Below are 26092 nucleotides of genomic sequence, written 5' to 3'. Positions count from 1 at the left end.
GGGGGTCTCAGCGGCGAAGGGGGCTCAAACCCGCGCCCAGCCCCGCCGCGGCTGAACGCCCACAGCCTCTCCGGGCCTCCCCACGCCTCACCCGGCCCCGTCACGCTCCGCCTGCCGCTGCCGCAGTGGGCCGGGCCCGCGCCCGCCCCGCCCCGCCCGTGCCGCCGCCGGGGCGCTGCGGGGGGGCGGCTGGCGGGCCCACAGCGCCGGCCGGGCCATGTCGGCGCTGGAGTGGTTCGCGCACAAGCCCCTGGGCGGCGGTATCTTTTGGATCCAGGAACGCTTCTATGAGTCGGGCAACCGGGCCAACATCTGGCTAGTGCGGGGCTCGCAGCGAGACGTGGTGATCGATGCGGGGCTGGGACTGCGCAGCCTGCCCGACTACCTGCGTGACGCCGGGCTCCTGGCGCCGGCCGAGGGCGCCGGGCCGCGGCCGCTGCTGGCCGTGGCCACCCACGTCCACTTCGACCACTCGGGCGGGCTGCAGCACTTCGAGGAGGTGGCGGTGCACAGCGCCGAGGCGTCGGCGCTGCTCCAAGGCGACAATTACGAGGCCGTGACGTGGCTGTCAGACCGGGAGGTGGCGCGGCCGCCGCGGCCCGGCTGGAGCGCCCGGCAGTTCCGCGTCCCGCCCGTCCGGCCCAGTCGCCTGCTGCACGAGGGTAAGGGGGCGGCCTCGCCGCGCCGAGGGGTGCTGGGCACAGTGCTCTGGGTGTTACGGAGCTGCTTCTTTGCCGCTGAGCGCCTCTTGGTTTACCCAGCTCCTCGTGTAAAATAATAAAATCTATTAATTTTGTCACAACTGTGGACCTAAAAGCCACCCGCAGTCAGCATGGGACCAAAAAGACTTGTACTGGGTTAAACCGTTTTTACTGAAGGTTTTGGCGGGTTTTTTTTCCATCTAGAATAAGAATCACTCAGTAATGTTTTAGTTGACTAATTGAATACCCCAGGTTTATCCTTAGGCTTCAAACGGTATGTCAGCAGGTCATGTCCTGACATCTGGGGATCTTTATTGTTGATAAGCTGTCAAAACATGGCAAGTGCAGATAACAGGACAATTTCTGAAATATCTACTGAGAATAGTTTTTATTTTACAGAATTTACGTGAATTTTACATAAATACATTTACTGAATTTTACCTGACTTATGTAAAATTTTAAAAATCACGTGTTACTGATGTAGCAGTTACAGAAGTGGCTTGTTGCAGATAAAAAAAGATCATTTAGTCTCTAATGGGGGACAGTGACTAGGTTTTTTGTTAACAAAGCACCTAAACTGTGCAATACTGTTCAGTAGATGTTAAAGAGTGGGTGTCAGACAGGTGACACCTTAGGCACAGTGCTTACTCTTTTCTTGGCTTTATTAGGCCATCCCACATAAGTGCTGGAAAAGCAGAACTGAACTTACTGAAGGCTTCAGTAAAGATTGGATGACATTTAACTGTAATAATAGTTAAATAACTATAGTGACATTTAACTATAGTAAATCAATATAAGTTTAAGTTGTTTTTTTCGTCAAAAAGTAGGGAGGATTATTTCAAAAAAATAGTTTTGTCAAAGAGCAAGTACACTGGCTGCCAGAGTAGCATCACAATTTCTAAGATGTTAACTGAGACATGAAACACAAGTATCAGTTCAGTGGCTGGTACAATTAAAAGGCATTCACATTTAAGCTGTCAAAAAAATAACCTAATGGTAAGAAAGTTCTGTTTTTATATCTTAATGAATGAAGTGAAGAAAGTGTGTCAAGACCGGTGTGTACCTGTCTTTACGTTTTAGCCTTATGCATTTTAGGAGTAACAGCAGTGCAATACTAAGGGTAAAATTACAATAAATTGTGAAATATGTTCTTTGCAAACTGTTGAAGAACCAGCTTAGTTGTGTTCTTTTTGTTCCCATTTCATTTTCTCTACTGCATTGCTTTTCACATTGTGCAATTTACTAGAATGTGAGTATATTTCATTAACACAACCCAAGCCTGTGTTAACCATTAGTGTAATTGGAAAATACCTTTTTGCTAAGCTTGTATTTTGGACACCTCTTTGGCACTCATTAAGAAAATAAATGCCCCACTCCCACTGTTGCAATAGGTAGTATGTATCAACGCTGCATATGAGTAGGTAGTTCTCTTTATGTCATTTAAGAAACATGGCAAATGCATACAATTTCCTGTAACAAATGTGTTTGCAGGGGATGTGATCAACCTTGGAGATCGACAGCTCACTGTCATGCACATGCCTGGTCATTCACGAGGCAGCATTTGCTTACATGACAAGGACCGGAAGATTTTGTTCAGCGGAGATGTGGTGTATGACGGATCTATGATCGACTGGCTGCCCTACAGCAGAATCAGTGACTACATTGCAAGCTGCCAGCGCCTGATGGAGTTAGTAGATAGAGGTCTTGTGGAGAAGGTACTGCCTGGGCACTTTAACATATTTGGAGCAGAAAGGCTGTATCGTTTAGCTTCCAACTACATTTCCCAAGCTGGAATCTGTCACAAGATCTCTACGTGTGCTATGAGATCCATTGCAAGCATAGCACTTCGTGTTGCAAATTCAAGAATCACTTCTCAGTGACAGTTAATTTTGTGTGATCTGTCACATGCTGTAAAACCAAATGGGTTGTAAAAGCATCAACAACAAGCAGAAGCAGTATGTGTTAGCAAAAAGACGGCCAATTGATACAGGTGAGCTTAAAAAATTCTCCCTGTTTTTTTACTTTATTCATATTTTTATAAAAACTCTGTAAACTAGTAGCTTTAGCCAAAGCTATAGTTTTTCTTTCTACTTTTTCAGAGCATGTTTTTACATGTATTGCAATATATTGTTTTATTGAAATATGTTGTTTTATTTATTTAAATTGAAATATATTGTTTTATTTTTGTTACAACTCTGGCAGATGGATATATACTAAAAGGAGAGGTTTAACATTCATGCTTGAAACTTGTTGATATAGTACTAGACTTGTGATTACTCATTACCTCCTGCTCAGGTTTTGACCCAAGAGAACTCTTGCTAAGATCTAGTGTGTGGTAGGAGCAGTGCCATTAGGTCAGAGCAGGAGCAACACCTATGCAGGAGTGTGTGAGCAGAAAGTGATAATTCTGTAGCCATTGCCACCCGTGGGCATGGTTATCTGCACCTCTCACCACTTGAAGCTTTATCTCTGCAAAGTACTCGTTTGGCATTTCCTTTAGAATACACAAACACGTGGCAATTCTATATACCAAACTTTGAAGGTGTAAGTCACAGATACATCAGTTTATCACAAAAGCTTTTGGTGCAGACAGACTGTTGAGGCTTTTATGTTTCCAGGTGTGGTGCAGGGAACCACTGCACCAGGCGAGAGGGAGCAAGCAGGAGCACTCTCACTCACCATTGGCTAGGGAACTGTTCTGCTTGTAGGCTTGTGAGTTAGCAATTAGACAATTTGTGAACTAGTGAATTAATGTGTTACATTACCCTGTACAAAGTGGACTGAGATTTTGCTGGATGTGTTTATTTTTTTCAGCTTATAAAAATATTTGGAGACTTTGTTGTTCTGGAAAGCTGAGAGAAGGGAACTGTGACAAACTTAAGGCATTTGTTTATGCTAAAGGATATTTTTATGTGACAGTGTGGTAACTTGGTGTTAGGGGAGGGATTGAGACTTTACCATGACCTTGCCATGGTGAGGGTGCTGCATTAAGCAGCCAGTACACTTTTTATCACAAAGTGAATGTAACTCAAATGGTTTACTGTTTGCATCTAAGTATGTGCTGCACATGGTTATTCTGAAATGTAAAGTGTGTTGCATTGAGTTTGTTCCAAAAAATATGTTGAATATATTGAGAAATGCTAAATAGCATTGCAATTTGCTTATGAAAATTGAATGTGTGATATTTCAAAGCTGCTGAAATGGTTAGTTTGTGTAATTATTCTAACAGTTTGTATAAATTTAACTTTTTTAAATGGACACTGTCAGAATTTATTTTTGTACATAGACATATATGTGTTCCCAAAAAGACGGCAAATGTTTCTCTCAAATTTTAGTGCAGTTTAACTTTTCTTTTTTGGCTTTTACTTCATGCAGAAGGTTTTGCCCCCATCATAGCCAGTAGTAAGGGAGCCAGAGGTTTGTGCTCTAAGGCATGAGGGAGAGGAAGTTGATAGCCTTCTAAATAGATGCAAATTCTTGTGGAAAAAACACCAACCTATTACAAAATTTAAAAAGCAACTCTGTATAAAAATGATAAAAGCAAGTATCTTAGGTAAGGCTTTTTCCTTTTCATAGATGACTGCACTCCTGCCTTTACTGTGAATATATTCTTTACCAGGATTTGTACTGATTGTTGCCTAGTTCTTTTTAGAAGTGCCTATCTCCAAGCTGAAGCAAAATTGTGAGTGGGCAGGCCATGTATAGAGATGCAGCACTTCAAAGAATTGTTACCAGTCAGTTCACGGTCTCTTTTTTTTTTTGAGAAATCCATGTACATCAGTGTATGACGTGAGGAGTGTTCAGTGGGTAGACTTATTTCATAAAACCAAGAGGTGTTTATCTTTGCCTCAGTTGGCAGAGGAAGAAATACAAAAGCAGCATGGGAAGCAGGCTGAAGGTATATATATCTTTAAAGCTTACACTGGTTATTCGGAGAATGCCATGGTGTCACAGGTTACCGACAGTATTTGAACACCAAATTAGTTGACAGTGGTGTAACACCAGAAATAATCATTCTTTTTAAACAATGCTTTTGTGAAGACTCTGGGAGCCCTGGTGGTAGCCCTGTGCGTTAAAGGAGTCACCAGGAAATCCAAAGCCTGCCAATATGGATGTCAAGTTGCTAAGTTTTGCAGATGTTTACTAGAAAAGTAAGATCACTTTGAATTGGCATTCTGTGTTATACTTCTATCAGTTTGTTCATTTGATCCAATATTAGAATTTCTGTAGCCAGATTTTACTATATTTTAGAGCCTGAGCTTTTACGACAAGACTCACAGGCAACATCAGTCCAGAAGGAAAGAATAACCTCCATCCTCCATAATTTGTGTTTAAATCTGTGCTCAGTATCTCTATCAGCAAAGATCCTTAAATGGTCAGATCACTCTCAAAATGCCCTGTTAAGCTATGCTTAAGTCCACTAAGTACGTAACCAAAACTTTGACTTTTTTACTCTACCAAAATCTAGGGGATAATTCCTAGCTCAGAAATGAACTTTACATGTACGTAACCCAAAGTGGAGTTTGTTAGTAAATTGCTGCTAATCCAAATGAAAGTAGTTTTTTGAGTCATGAAATTATTTTTTGTATTATGAAAAATTCACTACTATAAACAGATAAACAATATTTAAATTATCTTAAGAGAATAGTTTCTGATTATTTTTGTTAAGACTTAAGAAATTTTAGTCATAAGAGTTTGACAGTGGTCCTTTAACACTACTTGGATTAAATATTTTAAAAATGCATTGTAAGTTGAAATACCATGTCAGGTCAGTGTTTAGAACTGTGTTGATTTCTTTGTAACATCTAAATATATGTTAATGCAGTTTTCAGTAGACTGGGGAATTGATATAAAAATCAGATGGGAAGTTTTGTTCTGTAATCTGTCAAGGCTGTTGCAATGTTAAACTACCGTTTGCACATAATAATTTTTTTCATGTATTATCATAATAAAATATTATAATCCTATGCACTTAAGTAATGATTTCTAGGTATTTCTCAACAGAAGCACTTTTCATTCTAGATGGACTATATTTACAAGTTCCTAGCAGAACTATGCTTCTGAGAAAGAAACTGCATTTAAAATGTTTACACATTGTACATGCACTTTACCTTGTAAGAGCAGACATCTATAGCCAAAGAAAAACAAAGTAATGCAGCTCTGTTAAGGAGAGCGTGAGGAAGATAAAGGTGGAGGAAAAGGAGGAATTATTAATATTTAATGTTAAAAATCTAGGTCTCAGCATTCAACCAACACTGGTCCAAGTTCCTCTTTATAATTAATGGACATGTAACTTAAATCAGTAAGCAGTACCTCTTGGGTCTAAAAATTGAACCATGTATTACCCAAAATACTACTACTCCATCTAAAGTCCTTTCACTTTCAAATTGAATTAGGAAGTATAGAAATTATCGAGAAGCAATGAAAAAAAAACATTCATTATGTTCTGTTTTAAATCTATTTGACGTTAACTATTACACGAGGGAGCTGCTAGCCAAACCATTTTAGCTGTAGTGCACTGGGTTTTCAGGGCAGTCAGAAAGCCGTTCGAGGTGCATCAGTGGTCCAGGCACTCCGGAATGCTGCAAAGTCACTTTGCTAGCTTACCCAGCCGCGCGTTGCTTGGCGTAGTGAGATCCTACCCCAAAGCCTGTTAGTGCCCGTGCAGGCTCCGTGGGGGCGGGATGCCCCTTCCGTGCGGTGTCCCCAGAGTGGGAATGTCCCCTCGCTGTCCCACCCGCTGACCGCGCCAGGTCATTTACCGTGAAAATAACACAATCGAGTATCAAAATAGAAACCAGCGGTGTTATGAGCCTGCTCCTTGCTTTTACTGTGCTACCCAAAACCATCTCCAGCATGGCTACTCCTAACGACTCAGATTTTACTGGACAGACTAATCTCACAATAATTTAAAAATTACTGGTTAAAAAATTATTTTAGAGCTAACTGCATATTCCCACACATGCCCAACAAAGTCCTGGAGAGGCAATGAGACACTCAACAGAAATTAAAATTAGAAAAACAAACAATAAAAACTTCAAAAACCCAAACAAACAAAAACCAAAACCAACAACCAACCCCCACCCACCAAGAAAAAAACAACTCAAAAGGACCTGACATGGAAAAAGGCTCAGAAACTTAGGCAACACTTCTGCGATTGTGCCAGGTATTTCCCAGCAGTTTGGCCCAGATGCACAAAGAAATGCATTCACAATCATCAAACTGGCAATGATACTTGGTATGTTTTTAACATGGCTTTGTACTTTTACATATGATTTGTTCTAAGAGTAACATGAACAGAACACTCTTGACATGCATGAAACCTTGCCCAATTTCTCCTTTAAAAAATTCAGGATTAATTTAATTACAGTTCTGATATGTGATCTGATTTTGAGCAGTTGGGATGAGATTTATAGTCTTCTGCACACTCAAATTCAGTTTAGGACAACAGAGTTGTAGGATAGTTTCAAATACTAATAAAATTAGGACTACAGAAGAATTTATTTTCACTCAGAGGGAAGACAGACCTGGCAGACAGCCCCACAAATGACTTTTTAAAAACAATAGATGAGTTTGAAAATTAGGTAAAAGCCAGTAACATCTTTAAGTATATTTTATTATTAATTATTTTTCTTATTGAGCTGACAATACGTATGTGTGAGGAACAGGCTAGTGCTATTCTAACTTAACAACTCTATTCATAAGAGGTCATTTTAGGATGGGTTTAGCCAACTTTGAAAATGCAAGGATCTATAAGTCACTGCTACCACCACCATATTTTTAGGTATTATTATTTGAGCCTGTCTTTTCTCTTTGGAATTCTTTGCATCTCCATTTCACATGCAGTATGAGCACTGCTGCTAACTTAAATCAATGTACGAAGAGCGGAACTTCGGTTTGTTTTTAGCTTATAAATTTAGAAGTAGGGACCTGAATGTGGATCTCCGGTTCCCAGAAGCACAGACTATCAGTATCGGGTATTTCACTGTGCTTGACACAGAGCAGCCAGGGCACGGGTACACCATGAGAGAGGACAACTTGGAAGCGAAGCGATTGTGACCTCCCTGCAGAGTAACTTGACCTGTAAGCAGCCCAGTGACTGGAGACAATGGCAAGGTAATGACTCAAGTTCATGGCCAGGCCACAAACTCTGGTAAGTATGTCAGCAAGAGCAGCACACAGAACAGGAATAACCCCAGTACAGCTCAGGCAAGAACCAAGGGCCCCTATGCTGAGATCCAGGATCAGCACACAGAGGAGGTGAGAGTGGGGATGAATCAGTGCAATTTGGGGCTCTTGGTGCAGCTGGGGGCTCCTGGTGCTACTTTCCCACACTTCACTCACCATTTGGTTAATGCTTCCTTTTCTCTCTGAACAAGTAAATGTGTTCTATGAAACACTCAAAAAAAAAAAATTAATCTGTGATTATATTTGCACCACAGTACAGGTTGGGGGTCAAACCTGCCAGTAATTAATGCTTTTAGTCACAAAGCTACCATCTGTAAACAGAGATCAATTACAAACCTCTTGCCCATGCCTATTTGATCTGTAGACCAGGCATAATATGAATAGACAGCAAAATAAGTTTCATGTCTGCTTGAGTTTGTTCAGGAAAAATGTATCTTGAGCAAGCCAAACTCTACATCTTCAACTCTCTGTAGTCAGTGTAAATACAGTAAAAGTTTATTACTGGAAACACAGGTGTAAAATATCTCCAAGACATGCTGTCAGGACTGAAACACCTGAAGGAATTTTTCATTGCCTAAGAATTTTCAGTCTATCTAGCCAGACTGCATAACATAGTATTAGCAAGGATCTGAATATCACCATGGTCCAGTTAGTAACACTGTAATATGTTGTCAAAGCTAGTTATGAAACAGCTCTTGTTTATGAAGCAAGGCACATTGACAATTACTTTGCCACAGATCAGAGCATTGAGGCAGCACTTTTCACACATTTCTCCACACAGATATGTAATGTTGATTCACTGACTGTTTTGCAAGACACAAAAACATTACTGTCAGTGATAACTGGAACTACACATTAAGGTCTTCAGTCTCCCCACAGTACATATTGCTTTCAATCAAAATTTTAGTGAGGCAAAATCTGTACAAATGCCAGAAAAGCTTCTATAAAAGCCGCTTCTGTGGGCACCTCCACAGCCGACTGCACCTCCAGCAGTCGGAGCGAGCAGGCCCTGGGCCTACAGAGAGTTCTGACACAGCCACCACGCAGCCAGGCTGCAGCAAGGCCAGTAAAAGTGTTGACCACAAAAATCAGATTTGTTACCCAGTGTGCAACAAGCTAATAATTACATACTTGAGGGAGACATGGATTATTTATTTCAGAGTTGCACAAGCCTGGGTGCTGCATGGTATTCCATGAATCAAGCATGCAAACTATCAACTCTTTAGTATTTACACATTTTAGCAAACAAATGCATTAATGTTCATTGGCTTCAGGTTACATAGTTCTATTATTAATTATTATCCCATCGTCTGTTGTTAATTATTCTCTTACTTCTCATGCTAATTAGTCCACACGCCCAGTCCTTGAGTCGGTGGGCGGCTTGGTATGTGGTCTGCTGAAGCTGATTCAGCACAGTTGCTGAGTTGCCTTTAATAATTCCTTCCGTATTTTGGGGGTTCTGCCAAATGTCCTTGTGGCCAAGAAATTCTGAATTGTTTGTCTGACATCATTGAAACACGTCGTGCGCTAGACCTTAACAAGGAAATTCCAACAAAAGATTTTTCTTTATAACGCCTGGACATCACTTTAAGCTTGCTTTGTAGCGTCTATCTGTTTCGAGGATTAAATCTCCTTTCTTGTTGATTAGGCTTGAAAATCAAGATCAAACATCAAGAAACATCCTTCCTTAGGAAAACTTTCTCATCTTGCCCGTTTCGCAGCAGAAACGGCCGAGCGGCCGACGGCGCCGCCAAGAGCCATCGCCAGCTCAGAGCAGGGACCGCCCCTTCCGCCCTGAGTGGCACCATGTCAGCCAATAGCAGAGCGCCTAGGACTCGAAGGCGGGAGTTTATCGACCCTCGGCCAATCAGACATAGGTGATTGTTGGGGGCGTGGCTTGAGCGGCGTCGTGCAGGGCAGGCGCGCGGCGTTGCTGGGGCTCGGACGCGGCCGGGCCGTGCAGAGGGAGGGGCGCGTTAGCCGGACCCGGCTGCCCGGCAGCGGCACGATGAGCCTGGCCCTCAGGTCGGTACGAGCGCGGCGTTTTCCTGCTTCCCCCGCTCGGGAGCGCGGGTGGGGATCCCTCAGGGCCGTCCCCCGTTCGGGAGCTGTTGGCGGAAGGTGGGGCGCGTCAGGCCGTGGCGGGGCCTGGGTCATCCCCGGCCTCCAGCCGGTCACATCTGATCCCTTTGTCGCGGCCGGGGGCGCATCGGGCCCGTCTCTCTGCCTTAAGAGGGAAGGGTCCGGCGCGTCTGGCCTTGAGAGGTTCGCTTCTGGGTTGTCTGATGTGCTTTCAAAAGGCCTGTGAATGGCGTAAAGTTAAATGGCTCGGCTTTATTTTGTTTATAAATTCTGATTTAGTAGCGATTGCATAAAGGAGCCTGGCTTCAGATACTTGTCTTCAAGTGTAATTAATACGCTTTCATGGCAACTGTTATCCTTAATTTTCAAGTCTAAGAACTTCATGCTTACTATGGTTAAAGTAGTTGCAGAAGTGGCACTGAGCTGCTTGTATTTGAATACTGCTTTTTCTTTTGATTAATTATTTTATGCTAAGCACTAAATGAATACTTAAGTACTCAGATTGCTTTTTCAGAAGAGTTTGGTATTAATCTGCCTTCAGATTTACAAATTGATTTCTTCATCGTAGCTCACAAAATCTGGGCTCCCTAGCTCTGAACTACCCTAATTACGTAGCCAGCTCTGAGTTATTTTAGTCCTTTCAAGAGCTGTAGTAATCCAGAGCCTGTGTGAAATCTTACTATCTCAGTTGGTCTGTTAAAGACATCTTACTCTTTGAGAGTATTGTGGTTTGAAGCAGGTTCACCTTCTGCAGCTTACACTTTTCTTGTCTGTATTTGGGATTTTTCCTTCAGTGGTTGTTAAAAGCTAGATAAGTGTTTAAGCTTAGGATTTGATTAAAATTAGCAAATTGTCAACAATGAAGGGTATAAAGTAGCTTATTAGAGGGGATTTAGAAAATTAATCAGGCAGTTTTCTGATTAGTAATCTTTATGCATTCTACACTATGTGACCCAGCACTCATTCTGCTTCTAGTGCAAAAGGACAAATGAGAATAAAAAAATATTCCTGAGAATATAACATAATTTATACAGTAATTTAGGTTAGGAAGGACTTACAGAAGTCATCTAGTCCAGCTTCCTGATCACAGCACCTTCTACATAAAGCTGGCTGAGGATGATGAGCCTTTTATAGTCAGGTTAAAAAATTTTCTGATGATGGAGACTCCTTCCCAGTGGAACTGTTGTAACATGTCACCATATGCACTGGGAAAATGTTTTCCCTTAGATCCAGCTGCTGTTTCTCCTCCAGCTGCAGCTCTTTCCCTTAAATTTTGTAGCTATTGTCTCTTGTCCTTTTATTATGCTCCTCTAAAAGCATAAGCTTATTCCTAGACTAGCCAAAGAAAAGGGGGCTGTCTTTGAGCAAGATTTGCTGATTTGGAGGGCTTTTCTCTTTTGTATATACCAAAACAGAGCAAAATATCTTCAAAACAATGTGTATGTGTGGGATCTAAAGGATTTTAAAAAATCCTGCAAGTATTATTTATCTAACAACTGTTACAGGCAACAAAGCCGATTTGTAGCACCTAATGCTAGCATTAGTAGCCAGACTCTCTGGCCTAGTTTGGCTTCCACTGGCCCGTCAGTCCCCAAATTTATTTCACTTCTTTTTAAGCTACAGTGTAGAAACGAACTGTTTTCATGAGTTGTATAATTTCAACTGCTAATCTAGTTTGTAACCGCAAGAAGCCTTTTTCACTGGTAATTTTTCTGCCCTCTTTTTTTGTTGTTGTTATTCTTGCTGCTTATTAACAAAAATGCCTCTGCTTGTTTTATTTTGGGTGGGAGCCGGGAGATGTCATTCAGATTTCACAAGGTAATTGTCTATTTCTGATGTTATTTTAAACTGGGAATACAAGCTGGGAAAATACTGACTAGGTAAGGTAGTGATTCCTAAAATTATGGTGAGTTTCTTATTGGAGGAAAAGGTTATCTACAGTGGCATCTTCCCAGTAGAAATCTGTTACACTACGTTTCTTTTTCTTTATATAGGAATGAGCTCTCAGTAGACAAAACTAAGAAGAAGAAGAGAAGAGAGCTGACTGAGGAACAGAAGCAAGAAATTAAAGATGCCTTTGAATTGTTTGATACAGACAAGGATAGAGCGATAAATTATCATGAATTAAAGGTAGAAGTTTCATTTAAGCAGTTTTATAGCTGATAATATATCTGTTCCATAGTGAATTCTTAAGATCCTGGCTATATCTTTAAAAACTTCCTTCAAGATGTGTTGCTGGGTTAAAGGAGCAAAGGAAAAAATAAAGAAAAAATGGGAAATATTCTGTTGGTGTAAGAATCAGCTTTTCTTCCCACTTTATATACTTCATGTGCAATAGCATTCTAAATAACCCTGGTATAATTGTTGACCTGGGATAAGCTTGGACAGATGGAAAAACTGTCCAAGGATAAGCTTGGACAGAGGGAAGAACTCTTGAAAAACTGTTTGATTCTTTTTAAAACACTGTATAACTTAAAGCTTGGTGTTGGTTTCAGATGTGTAAGTAAAAGATGTAAATTAAATTTGTAAAACTGTTGACTACAAACCAAAGCTTACCTCTGTTTTTCAAAAGAAAGGCTATGATTTGTAGGAATAAGGTGTGCTTTTCGAGGGAGGTTCAGTAGTTACCCTTCCCAAAGAAGGATGCTCCTTATGATAGCTATTAGCAGATGGAGTTTCGGATGTCTTTCTAGGAAAGGCCTCCCACAGAAAGTCTACACAGTAGTAAATGGGGTTCACTAAATTCGCCTTAAATCTTTTATCCATTTTTATTCTAATTAAGACATCAAGAACAAAAAGTAGCTTTGGAGAGGCCAGTGTTTCAGTCACGTAGAGTGAGGTTTTTTTTTTAAAGCATGCCTACTTCAGTGTATTGGCTCTATAGTGTGATTCTACCAAGTAATTTGAAGGAGAAAAGTCCTATTTATACTTAATTTGCTGCTACAGGAGTGCGTTAGGTAGAACAATTCCCTTCTCTTTATTTCACAGTTTACTTACTTTATCTTTGCTGGAAGTCACTGTGACTAGAGTTGTACTGGGCATTCTCTTGGTTACCGTTATGCTTTTCCTGGTTATGGTATGCTTTGAATTCCCAGCTGTCAGCATTACTTGAAAAGCTCTTTCTTAGCTGCCTAATCAAATATTGTCACCCTGAAGCTTATACTGTGAAAGAGCAGAAACACATAAAGAAGAAAACTACTTGTCTCCTGCAAAAAATCAGCATATTTTGAATAATTACTTCAGTGGTTTTCCATATGTGGTTAGCCTGTATTCATCAGTTTGGAGGAAGTTAGGGTGCTGTGTGCTGAGCAATTGCCTTCTGAGGTGAAATGGGAAACTAAATGTGGACTTCTACACTAATGGAAAAGTAAAATGCAGGTTGGCTTCTGTGGTTGACTAGAAAAGCAGTTAAAAGTCTTGTAGGACCTGTAAATCCATGAACACACACTTGCATACAATTTGCAGAATGACTTCCAGTTTTGTTTTAAGATAAGATTTTGATATGGTTTTAGAGATGAAGAATAAATTTACTTGTCCAGAGATGGATTTGGTCCAGTCTGTAAAATCCCTGAAAATGCAAAGGTTTTTTTTTTTTTTTTCTCACTGTAACTGGATGTTCCATTTCCTAATAGTAGTTCTAAATGGTTTTAATATCCCAAGCTCTTTTATTTTTATTTATTTATTGTTACTAAACCATTGATATGCTCTTTCTCTCTTGGAAAGAAGGTAATAATTGAAATTAAAAGGAAAACCTATTAAATGTTTATTTTAGTCCTTATCTATGACTGCACTTCCATTTTATTCCAAAAGGTGGCAATGAGAGCCTTGGGTTTTGATGTGAAAAAAGCTGATGTCCTGAAAATACTTAAAGATTATGATCGCGAATCAACAGGCAAGATCACTTTTGAAGATTTTAATGAAGTTGGTATGTGTTTGATTGTGTTTCTATCTCTAGAGATATTTAGCCTATAATAGTGAGTACAATTTCAAAGCTGTACTTTGTGAGCTTTTTCAATTAGTTAAGAAACAGAAGTGGGAGATTTCATTTATTATTTTGTTTAATATAGGTCAGTAGTAAAGGAAGATAAATATTTGTTTGCTGAATTCTTGATTTGATACATAGAGATGAATGATAGCTACAGTATAAAAGGAAGTACGGTATCAATCTCTTTCAAACTCTTTCTAGTTTAAACAGAGGAATAAATGCTAGTTTAAAGTGTAGATGTTCTTGTCCTGTTCGCTGTGGAAAAGGTATTTGGCGTTGAATTTCATGAGAAGGAATGCATACACAGATAACCAAACTACAGACTTCATATAGAAAAAAGATTAAAGAAATTGAAGTAGATTTTAAATATTGTACAAGAATTTTCAACTGCTGATAGAGCCAGGAGCACTAGTTGTGTCTTTCATCTGAAATTTGCATATTGTGAAATTTCATGTACTTTGAGTTTGGGGTGATCTGCAGAATTTTAAGACTTGATGTTTCTTTAAAGATTTTAGGGGATTTTGTTATGCATAATTTATGCTTTTGCATACAATTTATGTTTACCAAAAAACAACCTGTGTGGGTTTATATTTCTAGCTTATTATGTCCATTATAGTTCATTATGGTCATGATAGTCCATTTCTTCAAGGTATTTTTTTTCTGGAGATTTTATGGAACAAAACACCCAAATCCCCAGTACTTGCTCTTGGCTACAAATAGCAATCATCTTAATGTATCAAAAGAATTAGTGATTGAAATATGGCAGCATTTAATTATTTGACAAGTAATATTTTTATAGTTATATTCCAAGTTAGAGAACATTATTTTTGGGTCTTTTCTGATTTATAAAGTCTGTGTGGAAGTATTAGGATGAAAATTAGTGTATTGATTTGATAGTAACACTAGTCTTAAAATTGCATCTTATATTATGTAATATTATATAAAATGAATATACTGTAATTACCATGCAATTACTTTTTATATTCCCGATGCCCAGTCATGTTCATTGTTTTCTTGTTCTGTCCTGGCTGTCAATATCAAGAGTTATTAAGTGCTGCAAGAAGCCAGGAAATTCTTGTAGAAAGTACAGTATATACTTAGAAGGGGATTGAACCTGTTGGAAAACTTGAGTTGAAGTAGCGTATTGCTGTGGTGCCATATGACTGGCACAGCATTAAATATGATATCACTTCTCACAGAAAGACTGGGGAGTAAGATAAAATAGCTTATTGAGACATTAACTGTGAAGAGCAGCTGAATATAGGTAAGCAATTCTTGAGCCATCAATTTCTCTTAATTTTATGTTCAACTGAAATAATCAAGATGCAATTATATTTTGTCTTGTATACTTTTGTATTTAAAGACATTTTATTATTTTTCAGTTGTCTTTTTGCAACAAAAAGTAGCACTTTTCAAATTGTGTAATACTGTCTTGCAGCACTGTTGTTTTAAAAGAAAATATTTAAATTTAGGGTAAATCTGCAGATAAACTTGATTGCTGTAGTTGGCTTGTATAAGCATGAAAAATTCTTTCCTCTCAAGATAGCTAAGAGCAGCTATTCCATCTGCATTTAGGAGCAGATGGTAAGTGGTTCTTTCTGTGCAAACAGCGTTGATGTGATTTTAAGGGCTTGATAATACAAGACTAGCCCTGCAATACAAGCCTCCTAGGTCCAAAGATGTAGAGATAAATTGTTGTTGGTTACTCTGAAGCAATTGCTTCATATTTCACCAGGCAAGTTTGTATTTTCTGTTGCAGAAACTGACAAATGGTTGTCTTGAAAAGAATAATAAAGGTTGAAGAATCCTTTCAGAATAAACATCTTGTAATTCATAGCAACATCCTCTTCATAGCCCCTGTGCTTAGTCTTTTTTTGTTTTCAGGTTGGGGGGCCGGGAAGTGATCAGTTGGTTGGTTATGGGAGCTTTTTGTGTTAGTGTGGTTTTATTTTTAAAAGAGAGGTTCTGTGCAGAACTTACTGTTTCGGTGTTCTCCCCAGCTCAAAATTCTCTCCTGATGAAAACATGTAAAGTAAAAAAAATTCGCACCTTCATCTAAAAGTGTTGATGGTGTTTTTTCGGAAAATTTGGAATTTTGAAAGAGAGGCATCTTGCATATACTTTAAATTCCTATTGGAAAATGTGTGGAAAGTGTGACTGAACTGCCATGCAGCTTTCTACTGCAGCAGTTATGTCCCCAAGAGGAGCTCAACTCGGGAAAACAGAGGTGAGAAAGAGAGGTCAGGCAACAGCCAAACAAATACACACATTGAATTCTATAGAAATGTAAGAAGAGGTGAAATCAGATGTGTGTTCTTCATACTGTCCTAGTTTGCAAAGGTCATTCTGAGTTTACCTTTTTGAATTTTTCAGTCTAACTTAAGTATCCTTTTTGCAGTGACAGATTGGATACTGGACAGAGATCCTCAAGAAGAAATACTCAAGGCATTCAAACTGTTTGATGATGATGACTCTGGTAAAATAAGTCTGAGAAACCTGCGCCGGGTTGCTAGAGAATTGGGTGAAAATATGTCTGATGAAGAACTGCGAGCTATGATTGAAGAATTTGATAAGGATGGAGATGGAGAAAGTATGTGTTGGCAAATACAACACCATGTCATCTTGTTCTTAATTTTGTTATCTTTTTAGTTGTTATTTTGTTGTGAAAATGTTCTCTTTCATTTCCTTCTAGATTACTTTCATCTTAAGCATAATTTAGTTTACAAATAATGCAGACGATTGCTTTTGACAGCTACTAATCCTGGAATTGATTCACCACCAACTCTTATTCAGCCAATGTATATTTAAAAGATGGGTGAAAGTGTAGTTGAAGGTAGAAGTAAGAGAGATTCTGTGTATCTACATTACATTTTTATTTCCTTATTAATCAGTAAAAGCAGTAAAGTGCTGAGAGAGTTTTTTGGTCACTTACTCAATATATTTTAAGTGGCAATGTGTCATTGTTGTGGTTTCAGCACTGGTTATGGAGCATTAAGCGAATAAATCATGCTGGAAGTAGCCTGGGTCTATGTAGGACCAGCTTGCATGACTCCTGAACATACTTCTGAGCCTTGGAGTGCTGAAAAGCATAGTATGAAAAATGGCTCTGCAACTGACAATGTCCATACAGAGTAGGCTGCAGAAGGGACTTACTAGGTAGATAAAGAATGAATTAACAAATCAAGTTTGATACTATGCCTGTTAAATCACTGTGAAAACTGAAACTTGAAAGTTTTTCATTATCTTCAAAACAACCTTATTTTTACATTAGAAGCCTTAATACTTGAATTTCGAGGATCACTCACTTAAGATCTTGCACATAAAGACTTGTATCAGTCCATCAAGCACCATTCTTAGAGGGTGATGACTCATATCTTAGATTTCACTAGCAGGTCATCAGTTTTTCCTGAGGCAATGATATTTGTGCTTGCGGGCATACGATGGGCTCAAAACACACATATACTAATGGAAAAAATTGTGTTGTCAGCCTTTTAACAGATAGTCTTCTGTGCTATTCAATGTAGGTGTTATTTTTGGAAGTCATAGCTGTAGAGGTGAGTGAAATTATAACTCTTTGTCAAATATGTTTTGTCATGTGTTTAACTCCTGGAGCTGCCAAATGAGATGTCAGAATTGTGGATCAATGTTCTTTTGTCACATTGCTATTGGGGTACTACATATGGAACATATACTGTTAGTTTCTTTCAGGAGGGTTATTGAGTCATTATTTTGTGTCATTTTTTTAAATCAGATTGATCAGCTGTGACTAAGTCGCTCAGTTTTCTCTTATTCAATCATCCATTCATTGTCTTTGTTAGAGCAATCAAGCAGAAGATTGAATATGGAAGAGTGACAGTATAATGTTCGTAATTTTTGTTATCCTTAAAGTTCTGTGTGGTTTTTTCTTCCTTAAAGAAAACTGAGGCTGTGCTTAGCTTTTCAAGATTCATTCTGAGAAAGTTAATTATTCTGTGAATCACAATTTCATTTGTCTTCAAACACCTGGCAAATGTGGCGAAATCTTGCTGTCATCTAATTCTCCTTCTTCTCCTGCTCTCCAAAAAAATTTCAAACTGTTAATTGTTAGCATTTTTTATTGATATATCAAATACAGGAACAGTACCACTTTTGGTTTAAACACTGTATTACATTTGAGAGATTGTTTTGCTCACAGTGAAATAAGGTATCTGGTATGGTACTCAGGTTACATGAACCCTTATATTCACAGTAGACCCACTGAGCTTTACTGGTAGAGTACAGTACTACACATTTCTGTAAGAGAAAGTATATTTGATGTATTTTTGTCTCCCCTAATTACGTAAATAATCTTACTTTGGTATTCCTGGGTTTAATAATTCCTTCTGGTTTTGAGCACAACTAACTTGAAAAACTCCATGGTGTCAGTTCATGCAATTTTGATCATCTTGTGTGGAAACACTGTTCAGTCTCATGTCTCAGATTTTTGGCACAACATTAAGACAAGTACCCAAACCCACCTCTGAAAAAATATGCACCTTTAACACTCAAGATTCTAAGTCAATGTTCTCTTTCTATTAGTTGTGATTCTAGTTTGTTCTTTTATGATTACTTACGTCATGGAATTGAGGGAAATCTGGTGCCATGAAAAAACAGTGCTTCTGCTTTCGTGGTGCTTAACTCATGAACAGATGCTGTATCTAAAGGGGACTTAGTGGAATTACTTTGCTTACTTGGAATTGTAACTACACTGCTTTTTGAAGTTTCCTTGAATGTTCCAAAATTTGTCATTACAGTGTTATATTTCCATTTTGAAGCATGATTTCAAGGATGTTGTAAACCAGAGAATATTTTTGAGACGATGCTTGAATTTGTTTTGTTAGTATGTTACTGTGATAAAAGCTGTGGAAGTGCTTTTAAAGTCATACAGTGACAGCATTTTTGTGTCGTAGGACTAGATGTAGCTATGTGATGGACTGGTGTTTCAGAGCATAGGGCCCCAAGGTAGACTAAATATAATTGTTTCCTGTTTTTTTTACATACATCACAGCAGGACTTGTTTAGGGTTTTTTATTTTTTTATTCTTTAACGTAGTTGAATTTCTTTAATATTCTTCTAGCTGTGAACGTAGTTCCTTCTTTGCAGTGCTTTGTTTAGGAATAGCTTGAGCATGTTGGCTGGGATGGATAATTGCCAGGGCTTTGTATGTTTCTTGTCTTTTCCATACCACCATCTTACTCTAATCATTCCCCAGTACAGTAATTAGTTGCAGAGTGAACATGTTCACTGTTTTACTGTTTTAACATATGAGTAAGGTCAGTACCTCAGGTATAACTACAGCAAAATAATTGATGAACGCTAATGAATGTATTATTATGACTTAATTTCTTCAAGTGCATTTGTGTAAAATTTCTGTTAGTTATAAATGAAGAATGAAGAAAGTTCAGATGGGGAAAGGCTCATCAAATGTCCATTTTAAATCTATCGAATTTATGGAATAATTGCTAAACAAACTTAAAATTTGTTTTGTATTTTGTAAGTGTTATAGAATGGGGAGACAGGAATAGCATTGTTTGATCTGTGATGGTAAGTTGGATGTAAATGTTTTGAATTATGATTTTAAGAATAAAACTGAATTCAGTCATTACTGACTAAGGTATTGTTGCTTGAGAAGTATTTACTTAATAAAATTTAGGTACCATTCTTAACATTTTTATAGACCTTTAAAATAATATTATTTTGCATAGCCATCTTACATATGGTTCTCGGAGATTCTTTTTCGATCGTATTTTACTTCTAGAATATTTTTTACTTTTATAATTAGAAATAATATAAGTGATTATAAGTGAGCTAGATTCTGGGTTTAATATTCCACATAATGTTGCATTCTGATTCCATGTTTCATGAAAAAAACCTGTGCAAAACCCTTGTTCTAGAAGCAAATTTGTAAACACTTACAGTAATGGATCAGATGCAACAAATACTAACAGAGATGCCTTTACTTAAAGTACAGATATTTTATTTTAAGGTTTATTGCTGTTTGTCTAATGATTTTCCTTTTTTTTTTTTTTTTTTGCAGTCAATCAAGAAGAGTTTATTGCTATTATGACTGGAGATATTTAGCATTAGAAGAAAAAAAATTACCTGACCACAAAAGGGAGGAGTTGTTGGCAACTTCCATTACAATGTTTTGTACTTTCATTTATTTTGGTAGCTGGAGTGATGCAGAAAGTTAGTTGTCACAGAACCAAAATAAAAACGGGTTATATGCACTGATAATTCAGTACTTTGTATCATTAAATATTATCAATAGGATAATTGATGTAATATTTTAGAACAAGTAAGTAATGCTGCATTTCAGAATGTTTGAGTAACTTTGTAAAATAGCCTTGTCTCAGATTTCTAAATTGTATCATATAAGAACCTTTTGAGGTTCTTGAGTTTGTGTTAGCATTAGTTGTGGCCTTAGTTTTGATACATAAGGTTTGAAAAACTTCCATTTTAATAAAACATTCTTTATTACTACTTGAAAGTGTTATTATTGTAGTTCAATCTGAGCTTTACTGGAAGGGGCAATGAATCAGAGAAAATGTGGTTTTTTTCATTTTTCATTTATAAGCTTTTCCTTCTGTTCTTTTAGATGAACAGCAACATTAAATGGGCAAGCATATACATCTTCAAAGATGCCATTTATTAACTCTGTTACCCCTGTACTATAACAAGTGACACACAACTATGCATGATTTCAAACATGCTTAAATCACTCCGATGTCAGAGTAATTATCTCTCCAGTATCCACAGTTCTGATAGTTGTGGAGACAATGACAGTGGCAAACTTCCTGCAAGCCAAGTAGTATGCTTTAGAATCTAATACCAAAAACACCCCACGTGAAATAGAAAACGTATTTTAAAAAACCTGCAACAAACCCCCACAACTCCTCACCTGTATTTTGCAATCTTAGAAGATTTGTTTGAGAGGTGAATGTTTAGGGGAAAAGGTTCAGTGTTTGGGACTGAGCCTATGGATGGCTCTTCACAAGTATTTTCTAGGATGAGTATGAGAATTGTCCAGTTCAGTAGCTTCTGACTTTGCTTTTAATTTTTTTTTTTTTTTTGTAAACTATTTCAGGGACACTTTTAGTTTCTGCAGACAATCAAAGTGATAAAGAACTGGAAAGGTCTGTTCACAGTCTTCAAAAAACTTTTTCCTTGAAAACCCTACCTTTTAAATGTGCCACGTGTTCTAACATGCTGCAGTGGTCTTTAGGGGGATGGTACCATCTCTGTAGATGGCTGGTACTTATTTTTTGATAGATGACCACTTATTATGTGGAACTCTTCCAGTAAGATGTACTTAGTGTCTTCTGAATTGAGGCCTCATTTCTAGCTTTTGCAATATACTTGGTAAACCTTACTTTGTTCTTGCAGACATGGCAGCATTTGTTAGGGGCCAGGTAACAATAGTATAAGGCTCCATAAACAGAGGTCAGTGACCTGGAGAGAGGTCTTGTAAGTGACAGTAAGTAACTCTTACTTTTTTTCCTCGTTTCATTGTTCTGGAGATTTTTGCATTTCGTAACAGCGCTTATTCTGTACTGCTGCCTGTTGATCTCACAGTTTTGTGTACTGGGATTGTTGCAATTCCTGTTGACTTTCCTTGGTGTTCACCAACCTCACAATAATTGTGTCAGATCAAAGACCAGAGCACTGTAAGATATAATCTCTAAATTTGCAGCTGTCAGCTTGGCCCAGCATTAATGCTGCATTTAATTCTCTGTGCTTCATGGGGTTCACATCTATGCTGGTACTTTTTTCATAGTTCTCTTGGTGTATCATAGGGTACAGATTGCCAGTTTTTTCTTGTTTTACTTTGCCTGATATCATAGAGGAAGCAAGTAATTTGGTGGAACATTTTATCGTCTCTGTTGTAGAATACTGCCAAGGGTCAGCAGTCATCACTATATATGCAATAGGTGTACTGTTGAATGTGTCCCTTATTTCTAGATTTGCAAAAGTGGGTTAGTGTTAAATGAACAAGGTCTGGCTTGGAGTACCAGGGACAGATGTTCCTCTGTCACCTCTGCTATGGAGGACAGTGATGTGTGGTGGAAGTTAAAAATGGCAGCTTAGGAAATGTTGTAATCTATTGCACTGAAATCACTGGAAGCTCTTTTTAAGATCTTGTAGTAACAATTGTTTATAACTATGCCAAATATCAATAATTAATCCCTAATTAATCACATATAACTTTGAGGAAGTTGAGATGTTTCAAATTAATAAAAATACCATGCTGGAATGCAGTGTACACCAAATACTACTCTACTGGCTTATTTTAGAGTTGTCTTTTATGTACTAGGTTTGTGACATCAATCATATTTGGTTTGTGTTTATTCATGTGAAAGTTTCCATGACACATTTAAGTCACCAACAGACCAATGTTAAGGTTTCGTGTGCTGTATCATGTGAAGGCTCTGCTTGAACTGAGAAACGTCTTGAGTGTTTTCCTGTTGTGCTTGAATTTACCATGTACAACAGAGCTGTGCTTAACTGTGCTGTTGGAACTTGGCAAAGAGGAAAAGGGAAACTGACAGCTTGTCTGGCAACAGAGCAGAGGCCAAAGAGGCAGTTTGTGACAGGAGGGATGAGCACAGAGCCACTGGGAAGGGACACAGCTGGCTCTCATCTCTAAAGCTAAGCCACAGGCCTGCATGAGAGGAAAGGCAGCCCAAAGCAGAGGGTCCGTGTTGATCTCTTTGTATTTGGTCTCTCTAGTTCATAGCAGAACTCATGGATACAGCTTCTCTTCCTGCACTGTGGCTGCAGCTCAGGAAGATGTGACTGGCATTGTTGGAGATTATGTGGTGGTTAAGCCATGAAGCAGAGCATTCAGAAATCCTTCAATTGTTAAACCCCTAGCCTAAGAAAGTTTTGCAGCCTATGTGCCGTTCAGGAATATTACAAAGTAAACTTTGTTAGCAGTAGTTTTTACCACAAATTACACAAGAACAGAGGATGAGGACAATTGCATCAAATCCATTTGCCCCACAGATTGCTTGTAGTTGCTCATAACCCCTTACACAGTTGGAGGTTTTTTGTGGACTCCTATCTGATGGATGCGCTGCTCTGTTGAGACAAATTTCAGGAGAAAACACCCTGGAATTACCATTTCCTCTAAAGAGAAAGGGCTTCAATAACTCTCTTTTCTTCTGCCAGTGAGAAGAATGGATACCAGGGGGTGAAAGTGAAAAAACCCCTTTTTTGTTAAATAAAAGAAAAAAGAAATGAATAAATGCTAGATACTGAATTTGCAGAACCTTACCCCCAGAGACCCAACAACAGCCGTTGTTGGCTGTCAGGCAATTTCCCCCTTGGTGCAGTTCCGCTCGCAGCTGGCAGGGGCGCTGGCGTCTCCCCAGCTAGGCCGGGCGGGTGCGGTGATTCCCCCGCGGCTGCAGGTGGCGCTGTAGGCGCGCGTCAAACGTCTCTCACAGGGTCATAGCCGAGACAGCTGGCAGAAGGGATGGAGAAGTAGCTTCCTTTACGAACCCCAAGGGGCAGCTGACCACTCTGCCCCTGTGGATAGCAGAAAGAGCTGCAGCAGGAATTTCAGGAGAAGCAAGCTGGAAAGGCAGGACGGCCTCACCCGCAGGTAGCAAGCAAGCGGCAGCAGAAACGCCACAGCTGCAAGCTGGATGGCGGAAGGGGGTGAAGAGCTGTAGTGCAGCAAAACTCCCGGCAGAGGCAGGGCGGGAGGCGGGAAGCGGCAGCCCGGCTGCCGAGCGCAGCAGCGAGGCTCCCCGGGCTTTCTGCGGCCTGGGTCTGCGCCCTGCGGGGCGGGCAGCCCCCAGCGGGAAACGAGGGAGTCCCGGGGTCCTGGGGGGGCACGCACTGGCTCGGGGCTTCCCACAGCAGAGCAGCCAAAGAAGCCAAGCCGGCAAAGTCATTCACAGCGCAAATGGAAAAAAACCAAAACCAACCAACAAACAAAAACAACAAAAACCAAGCAAAAAGACCCCCCACCCCCACCCCCCTCCCCAACCAACCAAAAAACCCCTACACAAACAGCATAATAAACCGCGGGGGAGGTGGTGGGGTGGCTACAGCAGCTGCCCCGGGCACAAAACAGATCAAAAACCCCCTAAGTGGGATGGGATAATAAACCAAGACACACTTATATAAGCAACCCTTTATTTGTTTTGGTTGGACTGGGTCCTCTATTAAGCAGTAAATGGTTGTGACTGCAACCTGCCTTAATGCACGAGGAACCTGACTGAAGCAAGAGCTGTGTTTTCTTCGACCTTTCAATTAAGTCAATAGGTTAAGGAAGTTACCAACTCGTGCTGGGAAAACGTTTGTATAACTCACTTTCTCTACTTACCACGGATGTAAGTCTGTAGGGATGCTTAGAATGTTCCTATTTTTAAGTAAAGAAAGAAAAACTATTCTACAGAGAGAAAAGGTGGGACTGTGTCTTTGGTGCTTCCCTAAGGGACAGCAAGGGAAATATCTGGACAAATCTATTCAGACACCCTTACTAAGATATTACACATATTGGCACAAAATCAGTAGAAACATCATATACTTCTAGAGAATGTGCAAGTGTCTTACTTTTATGATTGCACAAATGGCACATCTACCGCAAAACTGTTGCTAAGCAAACGCAACACATTGGCAATTACCAGCAGTCAGAAGTGATAGCTCTCAGAATACATAAGCGGGAAATTTCCATATGTAGGTCTTTTTGAAATGACATATAAGCGTATCGGTGGTGGAGGTTGTATTTTCGACCTTTTAGCCTTTACTAGTTTGAAAACCACTTATAAAAAAGTACTTAAATGAATTTCAAGGAAGAATTAAATTTCCCAGGTGTTGGCAGGCACTCTTCCCATTCCTCTGCTGGAGTCAGAGACATTGCAGCAGAGTGAATGTCCCAACTGTAAGTGAAAATGTAGGAAAAGAAAGAATTATATTCAGGAACAGTTGCCATTGAAAAATGAGTTTTGAAAACTCTTAAAATAAAAATATCTATCTTAACACATTTGTAATGGGGTTAAAAAAGTCCAAAGCCCAGCCAATTTGTGCTCTCCTGGTAAATGAAAAGCAGAGCTACATAGAGGTTTAAACAAGAGTAGTGTGCTGTACCTGAAAAGGAAAGTAGTAAAATGTCTGTATGGTATTTTTGATAGCTATATATGTAAATAAAAAAAATCACATCCAAACGACCCAATTAAATGAAATCAGTAAAAAATACTAGTTAGATGTAGATCATAGTGGGCCACCCTTAAAAGGACATTAAAAAAGGCAACAGTTCAGTTATTCAGCCCCCATTGGAAGTTAGTTACTTCCCCAGTACTCCTAAAAGAGCAAACCATAATCCCACTGTTTTAATGAAGACCTCTTCAGTTAATAAAATAGGTGCTGATGTCTAGAGCTTTGTGAGTTAATTAATTATGCTAGTTTATAATGGCTGCCACATTTATAAAAGCAGTTGCAGTGCTAACAGCATCCAATTAATTTCTCTGTAAAACACTGAATTTCATGATTTGGAAAGGCGTTATCAGCATTCATTTTTCTTTCTCACACAGTTTTTTTTGTTTGAAAAATTGTTTGTACCCTACCCAGGGCAATCTTCATGGAAAGATTCATTTATATTATATTGTTTTAAAATATAGACGTTCAAGATGTTACTTGATTGTTTAATGAGACAGATCAGTAGGAATATATACCGTTCTGGCTGTGCATTATGTTTTTAAAAAGTTGCACAAAAGTTAACCATGTTTTTTCATGTTCACTTTCCTAAAAGCAGCAACTTCCACTTGGTAATCAAATGTGACAGCTGTATTCAGAGAAATGAGGGACAAAATTCGTCAATTATGGTTTTACCCACTAGGGGGACCCATTGTTACGACTAAAAGTGAACTCTGAAGTTTTAAATAAAACCAGCATGATCAAGGATCAGGTGGAATTTTCATGCCTGAATCTTTTCTCTCTCTCGGTTTGCACGCACACCATAAAAGATCTGTGGCCTTTTCTATCTATTTACCCGAAATTCGCCAACTAAGAGGCAACTTCTGTGTAGCACAGATAAGAACTATTTTGTAGGTATTGAAGGCTTATGTTTCTGTGTTGTGTCACTTTGCAAATATATAAAAGTGATAGA

General features: G+C 39.1%; 2 protein-coding genes across 3 annotated transcripts; both read left to right on the top strand.

The window, feature by feature from the left end:
• The first annotated feature begins 217 nt into the window (after window positions 1-217).
• On the top strand, window positions 218-5677 carry MBLAC2 (metallo-beta-lactamase domain containing 2). Its single transcript, XM_058823788.1, has 2 exons — window positions 218-662; window positions 2193-5677. Exons 1-2 carry the CDS (start codon window positions 218-220, stop codon window positions 2579-2581), a joined length of 834 nt encoding a protein of 277 aa, XP_058679771.1. The 3' UTR covers window positions 2582-5677.
• A 4109-nt stretch (window positions 5678-9786) lies between these two features.
• CETN3 (centrin 3) lies at window positions 9787-20445 on the top strand. 2 transcript variants are annotated; one of them, XM_058823572.1, is made up of 5 exons: window positions 9787-9914; window positions 11966-12101; window positions 13782-13896; window positions 16355-16546; window positions 20012-20445. In XM_058823572.1, exons 1-5 carry the CDS (start codon window positions 9898-9900, stop codon window positions 20053-20055), a joined length of 504 nt encoding a protein of 167 aa, XP_058679555.1. In that variant the 5' UTR covers window positions 9787-9897; the 3' UTR covers window positions 20056-20445. The 2 variants fall into 2 exon arrangements, with proteins under 2 accessions (XP_058679555.1, XP_058679554.1); XM_058823571.1 differs by lacking the exon at window positions 20012-20445 and having other exon boundaries at window positions 16355-19982.
• Window positions 20446-26092: the final 5647 nt, after the last annotated feature.

This window comes from Ammospiza caudacuta, chromosome Z (genome assembly GCF_027887145.1).
Source record: "Ammospiza caudacuta isolate bAmmCau1 chromosome Z, bAmmCau1.pri, whole genome shotgun sequence".
NCBI classification, from domain to species: domain Eukaryota; kingdom Metazoa; phylum Chordata; class Aves; order Passeriformes; family Passerellidae; genus Ammospiza; species Ammospiza caudacuta.
The sequence above is the reverse complement of the archived record's forward strand: the minus strand, read 5'-3'. Positions and strand labels throughout refer to the sequence as shown.

Coding starts and splice junctions, on each gene's coding strand:
- MBLAC2 (XM_058823788.1), top strand. CDS start 218: ATGTCGGCGCTGGAGTGGTTCGCGCACAAGCCCCTGGGCGGCGGTATC. Junction 663..2,192: donor CAGTCGCCTGCTGCACGAGG/GTAAGGGGGCGG, acceptor ATGTGTTTGCAG/GGGATGTGATCAACCTTGGA.
- CETN3 (XM_058823571.1), top strand. Junction 12,102..13,781: donor TAAATTATCATGAATTAAAG/GTAGAAGTTTCA, acceptor TTATTCCAAAAG/GTGGCAATGAGAGCCTTGGG. Junction 13,897..16,354: donor TGAAGATTTTAATGAAGTTG/GTATGTGTTTGA, acceptor TCCTTTTTGCAG/TGACAGATTGGATACTGGAC.